At 43.5% G+C, this 23065-nt stretch overlaps 1 protein-coding gene across 20 annotated transcripts in view; it reads right to left on the minus strand.

The window, feature by feature from the left end:
- Positions 1-23065, minus strand: part of DTNB (dystrobrevin beta) — a 131661-nt gene that overhangs the window by 73895 nt on the left and 34701 nt on the right. For 19 of the 20 annotated variants that reach the window (XR_001554485.1, XM_015859758.2, XM_015859757.2 and 16 more), the window contains 2 exons: positions 20035-20201; positions 14738-14862 (listed from right to left, as the gene is read on the minus strand). Coding sequence is in view for 18 of the 20 variants with exons in the window: in XM_015859758.2 (XP_015715244.1) it covers positions 14738-14862; positions 20035-20201 (292 nt within the window). In the remaining 2 variants the exon portion in view is untranslated. Of the gene's footprint in view, positions 1-11373; positions 11522-14737; positions 14863-20034; positions 20202-23065 lie in introns of all 20 variants that reach the window. The other variant, XR_004306553.1, reaches the window with a different exon arrangement.

Raw genomic sequence — 23065 nt, forward strand, 5'->3', positions numbered from 1 at the left:
CCTCAGTGCCACATCCCCATGGTTCTGGAACAGCTCCATGGATGGTGACCTCACCATCTCCCTGGGTAACTGTGCCACTGCATCACTGCTCTTTATGAGAGTAAGTCTTCCTTAACATCCAGCCTGAGCCCCACCTGGAGCAACTGAAAGCCATTACACCTATCCTAAATCCAACCGTTGTTTAACTATCAACTAGTAATGCATGGACTCAGGTCACTCTTTTAATAGGGATGGAATTAATAGGGATTACTGCATGACAGCTGTCACTCTTTTTTTGCTGTTTCCTTTTGACTGCATTTACTGTACTTACACACCTACAAGCCGAACAGAAATGGAGTCTTGAATACCACTGGTAACCTTACAGCTGAGTTTTGTTCTATAACCAGAACAGTCCTACGCTATTAAGATTTGTAAGGGATAATGTGAGCCCTTCTGGCACTGCTCAGGGCCCCTCTTGCAGCCCAGGCTGTATTTCCTTGTGAAGAGAGAATTACAGAGAATTACAATTAAAACAATCAATGCAGCCAGGCAGGCACAAACCAAAGGTAAGTATTAGATGCACAGAAATGTAAAAACATACTGATATTAACACACTTTACACTACAGAGAGTGGCTGACCTCTAACTATTATTATTCCATTTTACAGGCATGCTGACAGAAATTTAAAGGGACTTAAAAATAAACAGTTCTGTGGTTACCTACCTACATATATTTATGTAGGCAAAGGTTAACATAAAGCATTTCTAGGAGCGCAGCCAGCAGACACTGTGGTCAAGATCTTGATCCAAGAGAAATTTACATGAGGTTAAACAGAGAGCTAGTAACAAAGGAGTAGTACCCAAATCCATATGGAAACCCAGTTCAGTTTACTAATTAAAACAAAACACCACCGTACGTAATAACTAAGAGTTGGATATCCCGAGTTGGAAGGGACCCACAAGGACCGACTCCAATTCTTGATGGAACACAGTCGTACATAACTGTAAAAATAAAACCATCCCAGCTGGCATGAGAGCCCTTCCACTTCCCTCTGTAAGGTGTCAGCTGGAAAAAGCAGTGAAGCAAGACAGATTCCTCTTCCTGGGAGCTTTACTATTTGTCATACAGCAGGCTAGGAAAGGACAACTCATCACAAGTCATTACCACAAACAAGCATTAACTCAGTTTTCTTAATTCTTCCTATACTGCTTCACACTTTTTGTGTTGGCTTTTTTTTCAGATAAGAAAGACATTGACTATAAAATGCAATTTGATTTAATGAAATTCCTGCTTTCTATTGCACAATGTATCCACAGAAGCGAAGAAATAGCATTTCTTTGCTTAGCAGCCATCAGAAGTCCTCTGGGACACTTCCACGAATAGCGCTGTGCAAACTAATCTCTTTCTATTACAACCTATCAGGAAGGATTCAAAGCAAAACCAGTGTGACTCCCTTTCCTCGTATCTCATCCTTGGAAGAACTGTGTCAATACATTATGATAATAGCACAATAATGCACCCACTCAGCTTGGTTTCTCAGGGAAGACCAAAGAGAACTTCTCCATAGAACAGACGTGGCTGAGGTTACATACAGCCGGCACAACCCCAGCTCCCCACGAACACAAATGCTGTGATATCTGAAGTGACACAAGCAAGGTTGTGCCCCCAGTACAGATTTCTTCTTTCCCACTGCCGCAGCTTTTGCTACTCTTGCATGTGTTGGCCACCTGCACATCACACTAATCGCCCAGTTTACCATGCTAACAAGGGACCAGGCCACATTTCAGCAGATCCATAGAACCATTCAGGTTGGAAAAGTTCTCTCAGATCCCCAAGTCCAACCCCAGCCCACCCCCCCATGCCCACTGCCCACATCCCTCAGTGTCACATCCCCATGGTTCTGGAACACCCCCATAGACGATGACGCCACCACCTCCCTGGGCAGCTGTGCCACTGCATCACTGCTCTTTATGAGAAGAAATGTTTCCTAATATCCAACCTGCATCAACCCATCCCCACCCTGCCCTCTCATAGAATCACTGAGGTTGGAAATGACCTTTAAGATCACTGACAATTGATGATAATTCAAAAGCCAAAGGAGGACATATTCTTCCAGGATAGGGCATAAAGTAAGATTGCTGGCTGGTGTTCCTAGTTGACTGAAAACTCAACCAAGCAGTAGAAAAGAAGACAGGAACACAAACTGGCATTTGCCTGCAAATCTTCCATCTGTATGAAACTTCTGCTGCAAAGCTGGCTGTATTCAGTGCAGCAAGGACAGCTGGCTGCAGGAGAGCTGGATGCCTCCCCAGCAGGCACCATGCCAGGCACTGCAATGGGACAGGAGGGACAGCAAACAGATCGCTCTGCTCGCTCCAGAAACCATCACCAGATCTCAGCAACTGAATGGAAGAGTGAAGCGGGGGGAGCACAAAAGAAGCATACTTCATTAGCAAGAGAGGATAAAGCAATTTTACTGTAGACACAGCATTCTGTAAGGATGTCATGAGCAATGCAATCCATCTCTTTCCCTGTCACACTGCAAACTTTCCAACAATTGTAATAAAAATGTGAGTTACCAAAAATGCGAAACATGGTCCTGAGCAGGTGGAAACTAACAGTATATGCAGCACTGTGGTTTGATCTAAAGCTCATTCCTGTATCTTCTTTGATATAAAAGCTCTGTGGTTTTTCATCATAAACCTGTTTGAGGAAGCAAGTTTGATTGTGATACCAAGCTACGTGGAGTGGCAGATACACCAGAGGACTGCATTGCCATTCAGCGACCTCAACGAGCTGACAGATGGGCAAAGAACATCAAGAAGTTCAATGAGGGCAAGTGTTCAGTCCTGCATCTTCGGGAGGAATAACCTCACCCATCAGTACAGGTTAACCTGCTGGAAGGGAACTCTGCTAAGAAGGACCTCGTTGCTCTGCTTGACCAATGGTTGACCAAAGGCTGGCCATGAGCCAGCAGTGTGTCCTTATGGCCAAGAAGGCCAATGGGAACATGGGGTGCATTGCATAGAGCATGGCCAGTGGGGTGAGGGAGCTGATCTTCCCCCTCTACTCTGCCCTGAGGAGGCCCCATCTGGAGCTCTGAACCTGATCCCTTCAATTCTATGGTTCTGTATCAATCTGTGAAAGTGGTTCCAGACTCCTTCCTTAGACACAGCCTTACTAAACTTCTCTATGCCTGAAGAATACAACAATTACCTGAGAAACTTCTGGAAATCAATTGTGCCAGGCCTATACTTGTTTCACAATCCATCAGCCAGGACATCAGTGGGTCACATCACAATCTGATGACAGCACCTGATGGAAAGAATTTTCTCTCTAGCATTCTCCTAACTGAACAAATTTGTTCTTCTATCTAAGAGGACAATTCTTTTACTATTATTTGCCACATAAAGTTTTATCCCCTGATTACTCAGTAAGAAGAAAGAAATGAAAGAATGACTTCTTTTGAACCACATATTATATGCGGCAAAGGCCATAAAGAAGGCCTGTTATTTATTATTCAAATCCAAATAATGATCTCCTGCTGCCTTCTGACTGCCTACGTGCTTGGCTAAGTAGAATATAAGATCGATACGACCAATTCAATAGCAAGCACTGAAGGCAGGCCGGTGAAGAAAAGGAAAACCTATTTAAAGATGCAATAGCTGGTAATGACAAGTGAAACTTCACAACAGAAAGCAAGGAAGAAAAACAGGAACAACTAAAAGCTGGAAAAGGTGTTTTGCACAGAGAAATCTCCAAATCTCCTACTTGGAGACAGATCTGTGGTGATTTCATGGTAACCTATGCATAAATGTATTGGTAATAAAAGCACGCAGCGGTACTTGAGCACAGATATATCAAAATCCAAAGGGCAGACAGCAACGGGAACAAACTCTGCTTGGAAGCATCCTTTCAAACTTCAAATAATGAGGGCAATAAAGCACACAAACCAATCTTGTGGCTGAGGCAAGTTCTTCCTGTTGGAAACATCCCTGTTTTTTACAAACTGCACCATTTCTTGTATTTTCTACCTCGCACAGGAAATAATTGAGAGAAATCTCCCAATCTCGGTTGTATTTGTGGTTCTGGTTAGAGGTCTGTGATGACTCACTGGGAAGTCACAAACTCTGAGTTAGCAAATAACTGCAGTAGCATCTGTGCGTTTGTTTTCAGCTCTTCTGCCCCAAAACGTGAGGGGTAAAACTTCACAGCAAGATAAGTTGTGGAAACTTTGGGTTGTTGTATATACATACATGTAATTTCTTAGAATGCTTGGAGACAAATCCATCATTCAGAAGGAAAAGTTTTAAGGAGCTGCCCTGGAAACCAGGATATTTAAAACACAATGAGAAAATGTTAAAAAGAGTTGAATTGTTGAAGTTCTATTCCTGTTCTGGAACTCTTTCAGATTAGATTTCTTCAATTTCAAGTGAAAAGGACAATGTGAGTACAGTGGCTGCATCAAGCTCAAGAGAGGAAAAGACTGTGTTAAAGAAGTGATCAAATGCAGCTGGGATTGCACTGGGGCTGTGGAACACAAGCAAAGCTGAAGGCATGGGGTCAAGGTGCATAAAATGAGCACAGGACGTGCCACAACCAATAGCCACAGTGGAAATCCATTCAAAAGGAGTTTACACGTGTGCACTTCCCCTGCAGCTGTAGGCATGGGCAGAGGGCAACTGAATCTCAGTCACTGCTCACCTCACCGTGACTTTAATCCAGGGCTCATTCATCACAGAACTGTCTGAGTTGGAAAGGACCCTTCAAGGTCATCTGGTCCCACTCCCTGCAATGAACAGGGACATCCACAGCTTCATCAGGTGCTCAAAGCCTCATCCAGCCTGACCTTGGGTACTGGCAGGGACATGCACCATCTCTCAGGGCAACCGGTGCCACTAGCACAGAATAACAATAGAATTATGAAGGTTGGAAAAGACCTCTAAGGTCTCCAAACCCAACCCCAGCCCACCTCCCATGCCCACTGCCCACAGTGCCACATACCCATGGTTCTGGAACAGCTCCATGGACAGTGACCCCACCACCTCCCTGGGCAGCTGTGCCAAAGGATCACCACTCTTTTGGAGGAGAGTTTTCTCCTGACATCCAACCTGAACTTCCCTGGTACTATTTAAGTCATTACTTCTTGCTCTACCTTTTTCATGAAAAGCTTTTTCCTGATATCCAATATAAACCTTTCCTCTTTTAGTCTGAAACCATTCCCCCTTGTCCTATCACAACAGATCTAGCTATAGAGCTGGTCCCTTTCTTTTCTATCTCACCTGGGAGGCAGGAGGGCAAGCACAGGCTTCAGTTCTGACCTACCTTCTGACCTTATCTTTTCTTATCCTCAGGCTGGATACCAGGAAACATTTCCTTCTCCAGAAGAGCAGTGATGCAGTGGCACAGCTGCCCAGGGAGGTGGTGGGGTCACCATCCATGGAGCTGCTCCAGAACCATGGGGATATGACACTGAGGGACGTGGGCTGTGGGTATGGGGGGGTGGGCTGCGGTTGATGACCTTAAAAGTCTTTTCCAAACTTCATGATCCTGTGATTCTATTCTGTGATTTGAGATCCCCAATAAACTGAGCAAAACCCTCCAGCAGAAAGTTACTCATTATTACCTTTGTAAAAGAAAAGAAAGAGCTTCTTATCGAACTGCAACTTGCCCACAGCAAAGAATGGGGATCTACTTGTTCCATTTGCTTTCTGCACAGGTAACAGAGGAAAACAGACAGAGGAAGCCTGCAGTTATGGGGCAAAGCATCTCTCTGCACAACTGAGCCAAACTTGGGGATGGAAGCACACCTGTGGTTACCCCAAATGGCAAAGAATCAGTTCGGTAAGGTATTCAGAAATATGGAAAGAATCTTTCTAACCATTATGCTGTAATTAAAACAACAGAATGGCAGCTCTCAGGTAGGCACTGAGCACTGCCTTTGCACTTGGGATTGTGGGGAAGGCTGCGGGATGACTGTCAGCAGCTCCTCACTGTTCTGACGGTGCATTTGTATGAGGAAGGAAAAAAAAAAAAAAAAGAAGAGGAATTGTTTAAAAATAGCTGCCAACTCTCCTGCAATGAGAGCACCAAGGGCACAGGCACCCGCGGGTGTGCTGAGCCAACGCTTTCCCTATAGGAAGAGAAAGAAACTGTAGGATGGCATCGGGTCTCAGCGCTCCATCCCAGTGCAAATTAATGACTTCTGAAACAACAACCAAACGTCCTGTATGGATGACAGATCGACGGCTGCTTTGTTCTCTTTGTTATTTTAAGCCGAAAATGGCCAAGTGCTGTTCTGATGTTATTCGAAGTGTTGGGCTGGTTTTTTTGTTGTTGTTTGTGATGAGGAATATGTTTTAAGCTAAGTTTCCTACATTATCATACACAGTTTTTATGTCTCTTTAACTAATTTTGCACCGTGCACCAAGCATGAAAGCTGCCTTGTGGCAGAGCACAGCACAAAACACAGCAGAACTCCCTATAACACAGCACCAATTCAAGTTAAAGATGCATAGTCGTCTGTCCATGCCCCCCCAGAATAGCAGTGTTGCTCTCAGGACACACTGTGCAGACAATGATACGTATATATACATAAACAGCGCAATATAAGCATGTGCAACACAATATACCCACGTACGATGCTATACAGACACATAAAACATAACATATACATTAACGACCCCGAGCTCATCGCCGCGCTCATTCATCGCCGCTAATTAGGAATATGCAAACTACTCACCGCAACAAAGCATCGCTCTTAATGGTGCCGTTCTCCGCTCGGACGCCGCGTTTTAGGCATTCATTTCTTTAGGGTCCGTCTGTGCCAGCTGTCACCCGGCGCTGCTCCCGGCCCCGCCCCGCGCACCACCTCCGCTCCCCGCTCCGCTCCCCCCCCGGTCCCAGCGCTACCGACGGGGTCGGGACTCAGTGCGCCCCGGATGCGCCGCACGGAGGCGGTTACCGCGGCGACCACAGCCCGGTACACAATGATGCTCATGAGGTGTATCGGATTCGGTTTTGTCTTACAGTGAGAACTACGGCGGCGAATGCGTTGGAAAAAAAAAAAAAAAAATAGCGTTTTGTAGCTGGGGAGGTGCTCTATCAAAAAGGGATATTGTGCCCTGTGTAGCTGCTGTGCTTTCCATGGAAATTAAAATAGGAGGCATTACTTTTGGAGCAACACAAGACAATTCCTCTTTGCTCAGTGTGGCCCAGGTTGGAAACACACGACCTCTGTCATTGATAAAGATGATGAAGAGCACCAGTCCCAATAGAGAGCCCAGGGGGACACAGCACCCATCACCGCCTCCAGCTGGACACAGCTGTCAACCACAACCCTCCGGCTGTGACCTTCCATGGTGGAGTGGATTTGGTCAATTTCAATAATCCATGGATCTGCTCCAGCAGCTCCATGCCCTTCTTGTGCTGGGGCTCCAGAACTGGACGCAGTACTCCAGGTGGGGTCTCAGCAGAGCAGAACAGAGCAGAGGGGCAGAATAACCTTCCTTGCCATGATGGTCATCTTTCTATTGATACAGCCCAGAATGCAGTTGGCCTTCTGGGCTGTGAGCACACATTGCCAGCTCATGTTGAGTCTTTCACCAACTGACACCCCAAATCCTCCTCCTCAGGGCTGCTCTCAAGCCATTCTCTGCCCAACCTGTACCCATGGTTGCTCCAACCCACACACACAGCACCTCGCACTTGGCCTTGTTGAACTCCATGAGGTTGGCATGGGACCACCTCTCCATCCTGCCCAGGTCCCTCTGGACGGCATCCCTTCCCTCTAGCATGTCGGCTGCACCGCTCAGCTTGGTGTCACCTGCAAATGAGCTGAGGATGCACTCGATCCCGCTGTCCACATCACCTGCAAAGATGTTAAACAGCACTGGTTCCATCACCAATCCCTGGGGAATGCCTCTCGTCACCCATCTCCACTTGGACCAGCATCCATCCAACCAATTCCTCACCCATCCATCCGATCTATTTTTCTCCAGTGTCAAACACCTGCACAGCTCCAGGTAGATGACATCGTTTGCTCTTCCTTCATCCACTGACGCTGCAGTTCCATCATAAGGGCCACCAACTTTGTCAGGCTCGACTTGCCCTTGGCAAAGCCACGTTGGTTCCCACCAATCACCCCGTCTTTATTTTCTGTGTGCCTTAGTAGGGCCTTCAGGAGGATCTGCTCCATGATCTTGCCAGGCACAGAGGTGAGACTGACTGGCCTGTAGTTCCCTGGATCTTCTTTTTTTTCCCCTTCTTGAAAATGGGGGTTATGTTTCCCCTTTTCCAATCAGTGAGAACTTCACCAAAGTTCTGGCACCATCCTTCAAATACAACGAATGGTGGCTTGGCAACTTGATCTGCCATTTCCCTCAGAATCCAGGAATGAATCTCTTTGGGTTGCATGGACTCATGAACCTTCAGGCTCCTTAGATGGTCTTGAACCTGATCTTTACACAACAAGATGTGCCTTCTCCAAGTTCTCACCATTGCTTTCTGCAATTTGAACAGTGTGGCTACAGCCCCTGCCAGTGAAGACTGAGGCAAACAAGTCTTTGAGCACCTCAGCGTTCTCTGTATCCTTTGTGACCAAGTCTCTGATTTCCTTCTGGAGAGGGCTTACATCCTCCCTGATCTTCTTTTTCTCACTGATATATCGGTAGAATTCCTTCTTGTTCCTTTTATGTCCCTATCTAGATTTAATTCTGTCTGGGTTTTAGCTTTCCTAATCTGATCCCTGGCTGCTTGGACAACTTCTCTGTAGTCCTCCCAGGTAACCTGTTCCTGCTTCCACTCCCTATAGACTTTCTTTTTGAGCTTAAGTAAGTCCAGGAGCTTCTTGTTGATCCATGGAGGCCTCCTGGCATTCTTGCCTGCATTCCTTTTCTCAGGATGATCTTAGAGGTCATTCCCAATCCAAGCCATTCTATGGTTCTATGAAAACGCGAGCTAAGTATCAACAAAGTCTTTTTGAATGGATTAAGGTCCTTTAGATACTAAAACCACTTGTCAGTTCATAATCTTTGAAATCAAATGGTCTTAGTGGATTTTTACAGCTACCATAGAAGACTGGAGACTTTTCATTACGTGGTACATACAAATTCATTAAGTAGTAGGTAATGCTGAAATGGTGATCACAAACAGTAATTCAGATCAACAAGCTAAGCTTGTTAAAACCAACTATTTCAATGGACCAAACACTACGTTACATCTCTATGACAGTTCTGATGTCACAGTTGGATGGGCCACGGGCCACCGGATCTAGTGTCGGCAATCCACCCATGGCAGGGGATTGGAACTGTGACATCTCTGATGTCATAAATGCAGAGAATAGAGCTGTGTCTCAGAGGGCACTGGCTACAAAAAGGATCGGGGATTGTAGTAGGCATGTAAGGCAATCTGCAGGCAGCAGAGTTAACCTGATCATGCAGCACAGACATGGAAATGTACTTGTGATTGGATCAGCAGAGAAGGGAAAAAAGAACAAGTGCTGGAAATGAAACACAGCTCAGGTGAGAAATATGAAATAAGACATAAATAAATGACCACTCCCTCAAACAGTTCCTCAATAACTGGCCACCTTTGTAACCTCTCAAAACCAAGGTGTGCCTTTTTGTTAGATAACCTTTCCTGAATGCTAATTACTGGGCTTGGAAGGGAAGGAATGTGGTGACATTTAATGATCAATGAGTACCAGGCGGTCAGAGAGGCTGGTTTAATATTTTCTGATCTTAACTTCTATGAAAAGTCATCTTTGATGTATGTTTGCAATAAATACCAGCAACCAAAGCATATCTCTGATTCCTTTGCTTTGTGTTGATGGGAATTTTATTGAATCTATTTAAGAAGCTGATTTGGACCAGCAAGCCCCACTTCTAAGAGAAAAGACTTGTACTGTCTCGGAGTCTTTTTGCAGTCCTTACATGAGGGTTTTCCTGGAGGCTTCCCTACACAGAAGGAAACCTGTGATCTGTTTGCAATTGTCACCGCAATTCAGCAGCCTGATGAGGAAGCCTCAACTGGAGGATGAAGGAGCACAACAACGCTGTATCAGATCTGCTGCTACCCCCACCCAAAGCAAGGCAGTCTCAGCACTCTGTAATATTTTAGAGAAGTGTAAAATGACACCCTGATATGCAGGTTTCTCGGCACTGTGCTGCACACCAACCTCCTCCTCTTGGCAGGAGAGAGGAGCTTTTCTTCCCTCTCTGATCCTCGGAGCTTTTTGACAACTGCAAGATAAAGATTTTCACCAAAGGCAGACTCACTAACTTAGCTGAGGAGGTTTTAGCCCCCACTGTTCACAATGCAAAAGCAATAGGAATCTGGGTCAAGGAAAAGACAGGGTTGTAGGCATTTTCAGGGCAATGTTGTACCCCCAGAGGCAAACATGAGTGCAAGGAGAAGACCTCGCCCTTGGTGCTGGGTGGTGGAGAGGTCCCAGTCAGTTTGGCTTCTATTCATATTTCAAGCTTTACAGTAGCAGTAGATAAGGGGATCTGACCTTTGGGAGATCATTGCTCCCTCCAGGGCTTGAAGTTGAAGCAATGGCAGACACCCAACTCACTGATGCCTGGGGAAAAGTTCATGGGGAAAAGAAGGGAACAGTCAACAAAGATTTGGAATTGTCAAGATAAAATTCCTGGCCACGTACGTCTGATGGACTAGAAAGGTTTGTAACCCTCAAACTGGCATTCTTACTGTAACACCTTCACAAAGATCTTACAAACCATGTTTAGCACTATCAGTCAATAGCACCAACATGAATGCATGGAGGAAAAGGATCTGGGAGGGGTGGTCAGTAGATGGCTGAACATGAGCCAGCAGTGTGCCCAGTTGGCCAAGAAGATCAAAGGCTTGTATCAGAATTAGTGTAGACAGATTGCCTTATGGAGCACATCCCTGGTGCTCCTTCAGTAGATTCTGTGAAGGTCCCACATGGAAATTGCTGTATGTGTTTTCTATAGATCATAGGGGTAGAAGGAAATACTGCAATAAAAGAGCTTCTGCCAAGCACAGAGCAAAACCAGACTGGAATTTGTGTTTGATGAAAAAAATACTCTCCTCTTGATTTTAAAGTTTCAGAAGAGGAGATTCCACCTCTTTCAATTTTGCTTATCTACTCTAACTACTAACTTACTATTAAAAACCTCGTTTTTATTTTCATTCTGAATTTGTTTAGCTTCATCTCCTGGTCAGTTGATGGATAAACCCATCTCTTAAAGCTCCCTGGATGATACTTCCATTTCCTAGGACAAATATTTCTAGAACTATCAAACCATTCCAATACCAATGCATTAAATACTGCATTACTTGAGCTACTGGAGTCTTTGAACTCAAGCTTGTGCAACTTCCAGTTGAATTCCTTGAATTCTTTTCACTGACCTTCTCAATCTTTCCATCTTTTTGGTCCTGCAGTATCTGTCTGTGGGTGCTCTCATCAGGTTGCTGACCAGGACCTCTCCATCACTCAACACCAAGGGTGAGGTCTTCTTCTTGCACTCATGTTAGCTCCTGGGGCTACAATATTGCCCTGAAAAGGCATATTCAACCACTCATACGCCATGACCTCCACAACTTTTGGAGTCATTTTTCATAGCATTCTGTCCTTTTAATCATCTTCATTCCTCCAACAGCTTTCTATTTTCATAGAATCGTAGAATCATTCAGAGCCCTCTCAGATCCCCAAGTCCAACCCCAGCCCACCCTCCATACCCACAGCCCATGTCCCTCAGGGCCACATCCCCACATTCCTTGAACAGCTCCATGGATGGTGACCCCACCACCTCCCTGGGCAGCTGTGCCACTGCATCACTGCTCTTTATGAGAAGAAATGTTTCCTAACACCCAACCTGAACCTGCCCTGCTATAACTTAAGGCTGTTACCTCCCAAGCAATTCAGCTATAATTCAGCAATCTTCCTGTTCAGTTACCCCAAGAGCAACGAGCTCAGCACTTGGTTTTCAACCAGCTGTTTATCTGTTGATGTTTGTTTTCTAAATTGTGCAACGCTCATTCTAAGTGCATGACTTCAACACTATCACTCCACTAATCAAAACTAATCTGATCAAGAAGATACAAACTGAGTCTGACTATATTACATTGCCAAAAGCCCGTGTATGCTGATTGGCACGAGTTAGGTTTCTATTTACTGATCAACAAATTAGCTTCTCTACTGCTCCATTAGTTTGTTTGCCATCAAAGTCATGTTGGTAAACTCAACGTGTCAGATTCTGCCCTGTGCAATTTCAATCTCCCTCCCTGGAAAAAGAAAGAACAGGCATTTTCCTCCTGCACTTTCCGATTGCTCCAAGACATCAACAACCAGCAGCAAGTGTCCAAATTAAGGAATTCTGCACCTGTTTCAGTTGGGACTGAAAATGTAGAAGATGCAATTCCAGATCCTTTTGGATTACCTCTGAAAGGGACCAACAGCACACCACACAACTGCTCGCCAGCCAAACCACAGCCTGGAAACTGCTCTGGAAACTCTCGTCAGCACTGATCAATCTTATTATTTTAAGACAGCAACAGGACGATTTCATTGTGTCCTTTATTATCTGTACTAACAACGTAGGCCCATTTCTCTGTTCCCTCGGCAATCCTTTTCATCAAATCCCTCTCCTATACTGCATAACTCACAGTTTGCATTCTTCCTACTAATCTTTTCTGGTTTCCTGGAGCAGTGCAGCTTTCTTCTTGCCACCCTTCCAAACCTTTCCTGCAGGGTGACACTTGGCCAAGTGTTCTTAGACAGCTCCTAGTTATTAATATCCCTATGTTCACATTATTTACTCAGCTGACATTGATTCCAGCTTTGCGAGACAGACTGCTAAGCGCCGTTAGATGCTGATGTGCACCTCATTTACATGCAAGACCTGTAATCAGGTCATGATCACTTGCACCTAAATAATGACTCATTGTAGCCCTGAGCAATTTCTCTTTGTAAGCTGAATTCTAGCAAAGAATTCACCCTGGGTATGTCCCTTTTCACCCTTAAAAACTCTTTCCTCTATTTTTATTTTCTATTCCTTTTAAGAAATTCCCACGGTATCACTCATACAGAAAACCCCAAAACCAGAACCATCAGTGTAACCACTATCATGCACTGCACTTAGGGAATTGCATATTCTTTTATTTACTTGCTCTTTTATTTCCTGTGGGAGTGTTATATGTTGTTGCACTCCCAATTGCGAATGCTGGTGAGCTGCAGCCGGGCAGCAGCACAGACAATGTTAGGAGAAAAATGGGAACAGATTCAGGATGATTCACCACTTGAGAAAATTTAGAAGCACAAAATCCTTTTCTATGAGTCTGAACAGAACCTCACAACAGAAGATCTTAATGACAAACTGCACAGCGCATCCAAACCACAGCATAGAGGTAGGAAGTCTAATTCTGGAGACATCTAATATGCCTTTTGTTAAGGATAGCTCTGAAGAGAGAAGGCTTTGTTTTTAATTTATGAGTTGAATTACACAGTGAACATTAGAACAGTGATACTCCACTGCACCACGTCCAACACCACTCAATGCACAGGACTGAAGAAAGTATAAATGATGGGAAATCTTCAGTGACACAAGAAGAAGAGAAAACAAACACATGGCTAATTACGAACTGGTAAAGCTCAGAGCTATGTTTTTAAGGAGTTTAGTACTGTAACTACTTTTTCAGATCGAGTTATGGATCTTTCATGCTTGATACAAAAGAAAACCACACCACGCTAAGCCTCGCTGCTCCACCCTCCTGATACCGTGACAAGCCACCCCTCTTAGTGACCCAGCTTTCTCTTAGTGAAAGGAGTTTATAAACAGCCCATAAAAATCATCCAGCACCAGGAAAGGTCACAGCAGCACATGCTCATATTAAACTTTCAGCAGTTCTGAGACATTCAGATTTGAGTCATTTGGGTTTCCATTCAGATATTGTGACACCAGTTCAAGAAGAACCTGATATCTATGACAACATGCAAAGGAAAACAGATAAGCACCAACTCTGCTTGCTCTCAGAACCACAAATTGCTGAATACTCCTGAACACGGGATTCCTCCATTTTGTATAAATTACATCTCTGCTTCTCTTTCCTCCCTCTTCTGTGTACCACGTGCTTAAATTTATCCACATGAGAAGACTGAGACTTTTCCCAAAGTCCTACAGATATTAAAATCACATAATCATAGAAACATAGAATGACCTGGGTTGAAAAGGACCACAATGCTCATTCCAACCCCTTGCTATATGCAGGGTCACCAACCAGCAGCCCAGGCTGCCCAGAGCCACATCCAGCCTGGCCTTGAATGCCTGCAGGGATGGGGCATCCACAGCCTCCTTGGGCAACCTGTTCCAGTGCATCACCACCTCTGGGTGAAAAACCTCCTCCTGATATGCAACCTAAACCTCCCCTGTCTCAGTTTAAGACCATTCCCCCTTGTCCTATCACTATCCACCCTTGTAAGCAGCCAGTGAAATAGATCTATTTGGATGCTGTTTATTAAGAATAGAAAGCGCCAGAATTTGAGGATTTTCTCCAGTTTCCTGGCAAATCAGGAAGGCCGACTGATTTCAGGTGTGTTCAAACTAACACCAGTACAACAGTATTCCATCAAAATCATTCCACCAGTTTGACCTTAGAATTCTAACCCAAGTCCTCTTTCCAAAGTCCCAAACAACCCCGGAGACTTTAGTTCACATTGTTGATTATTCTGTATTGCTGATAAAGTGGAATTTCCATTACAATAACAAATACTCACACTATATGTGCAAGATCAAGTGGCTTCTCTGGCTGCTCAGGAAACACGGGACGAGGTGGTTCTCTGCTTGGTACACAGCCGAGTGATTTACTGATCGCATGGCTCAGCTTCTTCGCAGGCGATTTCTAGTTTGGGAAAGAGTGACCAAAATGAGTCCACTGTTACCAAGCGCAGGGCAATGTGTGCAATAAGATAACACAGAGACATGAAAAAGAGAGTTTTCAGAAACATTCCTTTATGCTACACCACAGCAAGGAACTGTAGAATCATACAACCACTGAGTTGGAAGGAACCTCCAAATGTCATCTGTTAGTACAGAAACTGCACAGATGAGAAAGTTGGGTTTTGTTGGCTTTTCTTGGTTTTGGCTGGTGGTTTGTTTTTTGCTTTTTCTTTTTTCTTTTTTCTTTTCTTTCTTTTCGGTGTTATAATACCAAAAAATGAAAGTAGTTTAACAAAAATAGGTAACATCAAGAAATACGCTGCTTGGTGTTTGTGTCAGAACCGAGAACAGGGATTTCCCACGTGCTCTGACAAGGACCTTCTGGAGACGGGTGTTGTATTTTGGGGAAGGGTAAAGGAAGACATAAAGAACTGATGCAGGGGAGGTCCAGTACCTATCTTAAAATGTTGTTAACCCCGCTGATCTCAAGTTCGTGATATGGAGGTCAGGAAATTCTCTTTTGTCAGGAAATTCTCCCTGGGCAGCTGTGCCACTGCATCACTGCTCTTTCAGAGCAAATATTGTTCCTAATATCCAACCTGAAACTACAGTTCAACTTAACACTGATTTAAAGAGAAGGCAAGACCACCCAGAACAGGATTACACACACACTTGCTATTAACATGAATTAGTACCTAGCAATTAATGACAATTACTAACAACAGATTACACAGTTAATAATCACTAACCAGTGAGATTCTTCATCTCTGGGTCTCTTGGCTTTAGCAAAATACAACAGGCAATGAAGGGTTTTAGAGTGGGGAATCTGTGTGTGAGAATGTCATTCCCTCTCTGAGTTTACATGGTTTGTAGCAGATCAGAATGCATTTCAAGTAGAACACTCAACTAAATTGGAAAATAATAAAAGAAGATAAAAATCACTGTCAAATTAGAAAAGAAGTATGAGTTGGATGCCTATAAGAATACATTAAGATTTCTGGTTCTTAACTGAAGTTTTATTACCTTCTCACATCCTCTTACAATTCAAGCCAGTGCTAAGTGAAAACTGTGAAAACCACAGAACCATAGAATCACTAAGGTTAGAAAAGACCTCCAAGATCAACAAGTCCAACCATCACCACCACACCCACTTAACATTTCTAATGGTAATTTCTTCCCATTAGTACAGGTGGCTCTGGATACAGCTGAAAAGGGCCACTTGCCCCTTCTATGTGTAGCCTTGGGCTCTGCAGACAGATCTTAGCCCCATCCAAGCACCAATGCAAAACTCCTCCACTAGATGTCTTATGGTTGAAGTGCACAGTGCTCTTGCCACAGAGGGTTCTACAGAGGAGCCTTTAATTGCTTTGAAAACTAATGAAAAATCACAATTCATGCTTGATTTCCTACCAAACCCACAGTAAAATTCAAACTATCATCTTCCATTTTGCTACCACATGCAATGATAGTAAAAAATTCTGGGTTTCCTTAATTCACCCTGCACGTTGAAAATTCCCACACAGATTTCTCTCTAAATGTTATCTGCCCCTAGTCTTGGTGTATTTCCGTCCTTACCCTTTATCATGTTCAGACCATCTATCTCACAGTGCCTTTTCTGTGACCTCTTTGCAGCACTTCAGCCTATTTTAGAAGTGTTTTTCCATTGTGGTAACAAGCACTACATCCTGTCGTGCTACACCACCATTTATACTGTCAAGCAAACGCGGTGCTGCCTAGAATGCAGGAACAGAGCAGCTTCACCTTGTGAAAATGATAGAGAAGATTTTCACCAACTTTTGGATAATGATTCTCAGCGTGGCTGAGGGTGAAAAAGGCAGAGTGTGCTGAAGTACCTGGTAGGGATAGCTGCTTTCCCTCAGAAATAGCTTTTTTCCCCCCCAATTATCTGAGTTTTACTTTTCTGTCTGACATCTTCATTAAGCATCTTTGAATCACAGAATCATTAAGGCTGAAAAAGACCTTCTAAGATCCCCAAGCCCAACCCCAATCCCTCCCACCATGCCCACTGCCCACATCCCTCAGTGCCTATGAACTGTGTTTCATGAATAACTGCAACTTCCCATCACACTGGATCTCAGTCAGCTGGGTACCTGGACATGTCACTGTGGTATCCCCAGTAGCCTCCAGGTTTCACACATCCTACAGTCCAATTTATGCTCTTCAGGTTTAGATAGAAACACAGCCAATGTGCTTTTAGTTTCAAATACTTTCAGCCATCACCCATTTCCTTGGGGCCCAAGGCAATTCTTCTTCACTCAGTGCAGCCCAAGCAGGACAAAAGGTTGGATATCTATGGTGAAGGAACCAAGGAGGCTTTTCAACAGTTAAATTTCAGTGTCTGGTTGCTGAACATCCCAGAGGTTCCTTTCTTTTCAGAATGGTTACTTCAGATGTGCAGTTATGGCTTCCTGCCCTCTGAACACCTCTGAAGTTCCCCATCTGAGGTGGACAACTGAATTATGGATAAACCAACTATCAGCTCCATAACTGTTTCTGTAACACCACTTCCAACATTACTTTTTAGATCATTCAAACTTTTTTTCTTTTTTTCAGTTCGAGGACTGAACAGAGCAAGTAAATATTATCAAACCCTTCTTTCAGCAAGCTCAGTACTGGCTGGCCTCAGGCTTTGTGCAGCTCTGGCAGCAGGAAGCAGCAAAACCATATTTCTCAGTGTCAAAGGTGGAGATTCTGAAGTGAGGTTTTTTTCTTCTCCCCTGTTGGGCTCACAAGCCCTGCACTGTGGTGTGCCCTCAGTTAGTACTGTGTCCCCTCAGCCCCTGAGGACAGAATGGAACATGCTCCAGATGTTGTATTACTTTCAGGTAGTCTAAGTGGAAAATTAAACGAACTAGAAATATAGAAGCAATTTTGCAAACACAATCTTATTAACAACTACTTACAGTATTGCTAAACAATAACCTTGTAGATAACAGGGTCTGCCTGCTATTCTCCATTGGATTAGTGCTCAATGCATTGGCTTCCCAATGGAAGTCAAGATTTTATCCCTACTGACATTGAACATTTGCTGGGTTTACTGATAAGTCTTCCAAAGCCATTCACTGAAGGGTATTTATAACTAACAAAACACTATTATTTATAGAAGATCATGGAGCAGATTCTCCTGGAAGAGACGTTAAGCACATGTGAGATGAAGAGGTGATCAGAGACAGGCAGCACAGCTTCACCAAGGGCAGACTATGCCTGACCCACCTGGTGGCCTTCTGTGATGGAGTGATGGCACTGGTGGTCAAAAGAAGGGCAACTGTTGCTGTCTGCCTGGACTTGTGGGAAGCCTTGGACATGGCCCCCAAACACATCCTAACTCTACACTGAAGAGATGTGGGTTTGAAGGCTGGACTATTCTGTGGATAAAGAATTGGTTGGATGGTCACAGTCAGAGGGTTGTAGTTAATGGTTCTATGTCCAGATGGAGGCAGTGATGAGTTGAGTCCCCCAGGGGTTGCTCATCTTGGGTCTGGTGCACTCCAACAGCTTTATCAGTGACAAGGACCTAGGTGAGTTTGTTGATGGCACCTAGCTGGGTGGTTAACATGAGAGAAAGGGGAGACGCCATCCAGAGGGACCTGGACAGGCACATATGAAGCTCATGAGGTCTAACAAGGCCAAGCGATGTTGCACTTGGGCCAGGGCAACCCCAGATTTGAGTACAGACTGGGAGAACTCATTGAGAGCAGCCCTGCATAGAAGGACTTGGGGGTCCTGGTGGATGAAAAACTGGGTATGAGCCAGCAGTGTGCACTTGCAGCCTGGAAGTACTGGCCCCCAGTACAGACAGATAAATAGATGCATAGATAGAAAATAATGGAAGATATTGGTCCTCTTTTAAAAAATGCCCTTCCATATTCATTTTACAGGGGACTACTAAGTGTGTAGTGGTACTTTATACATCACTGAACTTTGTAGTCCACTCAGAACACTTTGTTGCTTAAGAACCAACCAGTCAAAAAAGAAAAAAAGCCACAGCAAATCATCAGAAGGTTCAGATGTTTCTAGAGACAGAACAAGAAATAATGCTTTAGGTTACAGGATCACACACGCTTGTTACGATTGCCTTACTGTTTACTGAAATCCCCTGATCTTCCCCATTTTGTCCTTGATTTCTACCTTCTGCCTTTGCTTCACCTGTAGGTAATCTTTAGTCTCTTGATTGAATCTCCCTTTGATTTGGATTCTGACTCTACCAAACCCCTCCTACCTTTTATTCCTTTAGCTCATGTCCCCCCGTATCTTTATATTTGTTCTACTTAATCTTCCTACAAACACAGCATATGTACATAAGAGTATCTTTTAAAAATGTTTCTTCCTTTTCAGCTGCTGCTGCAATTTCCTACTAAGACAAGCTAACTCTTGTTTCTGAGCAATAAAACAGCATTTTCTGTTGCTAAAACTCCTTTCCTTCTACAGATTTCTCAGCAAATTGCCTTTAAGTATCAAAGTCTTTTTTAGACGATAGTTTAACTGCTGCCTGGTACTAAGCCCCAGCTTTCTAAATTAAAGTCATACCATAACCATTCTTCCTCATGGAGATAATTACTAATTATAATCCAGTCATCATCTGATCTCCTCTTTGAAAAAGTAAAAAATTAAGACTTAAATCTTTTGCCAGAAATTAAGTTTTTACATCTAGAATCGTCTTGTTACTTTAGATGTGATTATCATACAGCCCTTTTCTTTTAAAGAAATACTGTGCTTAAAGATGCTGCTTAAATACAGGTCCTTCTTGAGAACAGCATTCATGCCAATTGGTTTACCTTTCTGAGAAGGAAAGAGTTGCAAGCTTTAAGACTTCTTAAGCTAGAATAGAAGGAAAATAATAGCAGTATATAATAATATATAAAAATGTAGAACTGCGGTGAATGGGGGAAGAAAACAATGTGTTAGGGCCTTGAAAAGGACTGTACTGTGTGCTTTAAACACCAGTGAATATGACAACCACTGATAAAGGATTAACGTTATGAATAAGTAAAAATAAAGCAATTTACCTATTTACACACTTTGACTATTTGAAAACCTTTAACATTCCTACTGTGCAGTTCTGTTACAAAAACAACTTTAGTACAGAAGAGGCTGACAAAGAAAGGCAAGTTACCCAAGAGGAATGCTCCTTCATCTGGTGCTGGTTGCTGTGAGGCCCACTGGCATGGCCACGCCAAAAGCAGTTTTGGCAAAGCTGGTAGTTGTGGCACTGTTGACACCGGTACCGGAACCCCATCATGCTCTCACACCGGCAATAGGAACACTCCACAGGATGGAAGACTTGGTGAAGACGGGGAGGAAAACAAACAAGAATGAAAAGTAATAAGCAAACCTTAAGCAAACTGCAATCATTACATTTCATGAAAGCTTCCAAAAAAAAAAAAACAAACCCAAACGCACCACAACCCAGGTTCTTAATCACTAAAAGAAATTATTACTCTGGCCAAGCCCTAAGAGAAGAAGAGATTATTTAGGAAGAATAGCTACATATGTGAGCTGATGATAACATATCAGCACCATCCAACAAGTTCAGTATTTCTTCTCCAGCTTCTTCCCCCTTTGGATTTCCTCAGAACCAGAAACCTCAATGCAAATTCAACAATAGATGTTGGATCAATAGAGAGAACACGAGAGGACAGGGAAAGCAATAGCATCGTATTCATATAATCATAGAATCACTAAAGCTTGAAATAACAAAGGTCATCAAGTCCAACCCCAACCCATTCCCACCACATCCCTAGACAGAATGATAGAATCATGAACATTGAAAAAGACCTCTAAAAAAGGTTCACAAAGGTTAATTTCTGCCTAAGGGCCCTGAGTCAAACAAGAGCTTCTCACTCAAATTCAGAGCAATGTATTTCTGCTCTAAAGCCCTTTACTAGAGAACACTTCCCATAGACCAGGGGTTTGTCCAGCTCGACAGTGCAGAAACACCATGCAAAGAGAGGATGGGTGTGCCCAAGTCATTGGAAACATCAGGGTAATAACTACAGGGAAGACCACTTGAGTATCAACCTGGACAGCAATATCATAAGCCAAGGATCAGGTGGATGATGCACTTACTGTTACACAGGAACACCACATAAAAAAGTGATACATAGAAGACAGTCAACTTCAATGATACAAATGCCCATTGGAAATGGAAGCTGCTGTAGAGGAACTGCTGACCACATCTTTATCCAAAAGGTAGAGAAAGCAATGAAAAGGAAGTTCTACATTTATTTCAAATATAAGAAAAGAACTGGTGGGAAAAGTAATAAAAAAGGATGACAAGCAACCTTCAGTTAACACAGCAACAGAGAAATTTTCTGAATCTTAGGAAGCAGAGAAGAAGATTTCAGTGACTTCAGTAAATTCATATGAGAATTAGTGAGTATAATACGAGAAGACACAATTTAACAGGAAAAGTGAGTTCAGAGAATTGTCAGTTCCTTAAAGAAACAATGCTAAAGAAACAAGTATAAATATCTCTGGGCAGAGGAAGGAGCAGACTGTCGTAAAAAGAGCAACTTGACTAAAATGATGAGCTCAATAACTTAACATTCAAAATGAAGCCTATAGAAGATGGTTAAAAGAATAATGCAGCATCCCAGGACAAAGACAGAAACAAAACAATGAGGGAAAATTAGCAAGTGATTTAAAAGAGGTATCACAAAACTTGTAATTATTTCTGATCCTTAAGAGAAGATGAAATTATACATATGTAGCTACAGCCTTTCCCGTGTTATCTTAACTTGTAGAGTACTTGAACAAATACTACAGCAATTTAAGCGCCTGAAGAACATGAACCACAAACAACATTTCCCAACTCAACTTTGAGTCTTTCCATGCCAGGCTAATTGACCTTGAACATAGAAAAAGGGCATTAAATGTCACCAATTTCCCATTTTACTTCAGTAATTCTTCCAAAACTGGTGTGCCGTGGTATGTGTCTAACAGAGGGAAATACTCAGCAGATGGAAGGACTGTAACTGTGATGTGAGTCTCATTGGAAAAGAGCAGAAAAGTATCAAAAGAGAACGATCTAATGAGAAGGGCTCCAAAGGGCTTTATTCCAGGTCAAGTGCTTCTCGCTGTTTTCATAAAAATATTGAAAAACTGACAAAATGCCCAATTTGGGGCATCACATTTCAGCAAACAAGGAGACAGCTTAGCTAAGAGGTGACTGTGAGAAGGCACCAAACATGCAAGAGGTACTTACAGAAATACCAATGCATTCTGCAGAGCCAGCAGCCGAAACCCAGGGACCTGAAGATTTAAACTGCAGTAAGAAAAATCTATGCTAGAATATTAGGGAAAACTTTCTCACCCTAAGAATAATTAACACTGATCTCAGCCCAGCTTCTCATCCTCACCAACGCTGAAACCTTTGGACTGAACATTTTAAGCAGCTGCCGGGCAGATCTCCTGAGAACTTTTACATACATCGAGGTTTGCTTCTGGAAAGGGAAGCGGATGATATCATAGTTTCCCATGGCTTTTTGGTATCCACCTCCAAGAACCCTTCTGTCCATAGAGAGCGTCTGTCTCCTGCTGGGATCAAGCATGGGGCCACTACCTTAACGTGGAGTTCTGAACTGAAGAATGAAAAACTTGAAGCTGATGCACTCGACTTAAGGAAAGCAGTAACAGCATTCCAATGAACTAAACACCAGACAAAGTAACAGTGGTAACAGGGTTCTGAGCATACTACAAAAGCAAGCTCGAAATACGATGAGGAAAAAGACTGAAACAGCCGTTATTGGAGGTGATGAGGTCCTCCTTACCTGGTTACCGCCATGTGCTACAACAAAATCAGATACAGATGCTTTTTTTCCAACCTTTTGGAATACGTCAATGTGCCAATAAAGTGCGGCGTTGCAGACTTTAGTTGTCTCCTGTTCAGACTGCCTTCCATGCTTCCACCCACGCTAATCCATTCAGGACTGAGGTTGCCATGGTTCACCGACGATGATTCTAATACTGCTGACATGTCTGACTCCACATCATGCTTGAAGCACAAGGACCTCATCCCATCTCATTCTTCCTCTCCTTTCTGCTTCTGAAGCATTCACTGGTGTCATTGCTTATGCTTCATTTTCCCTGCCTTGGTGATCTGAACAAGTTCTTGCTATTGACATTTCCTCCTAGGAACGTGTACC

This window comes from Coturnix japonica, chromosome 3 (assembly GCF_001577835.2).
Source record: "Coturnix japonica isolate 7356 chromosome 3, Coturnix japonica 2.1, whole genome shotgun sequence".
Lineage (NCBI taxonomy): Eukaryota > Metazoa > Chordata > Aves > Galliformes > Phasianidae > Coturnix > Coturnix japonica.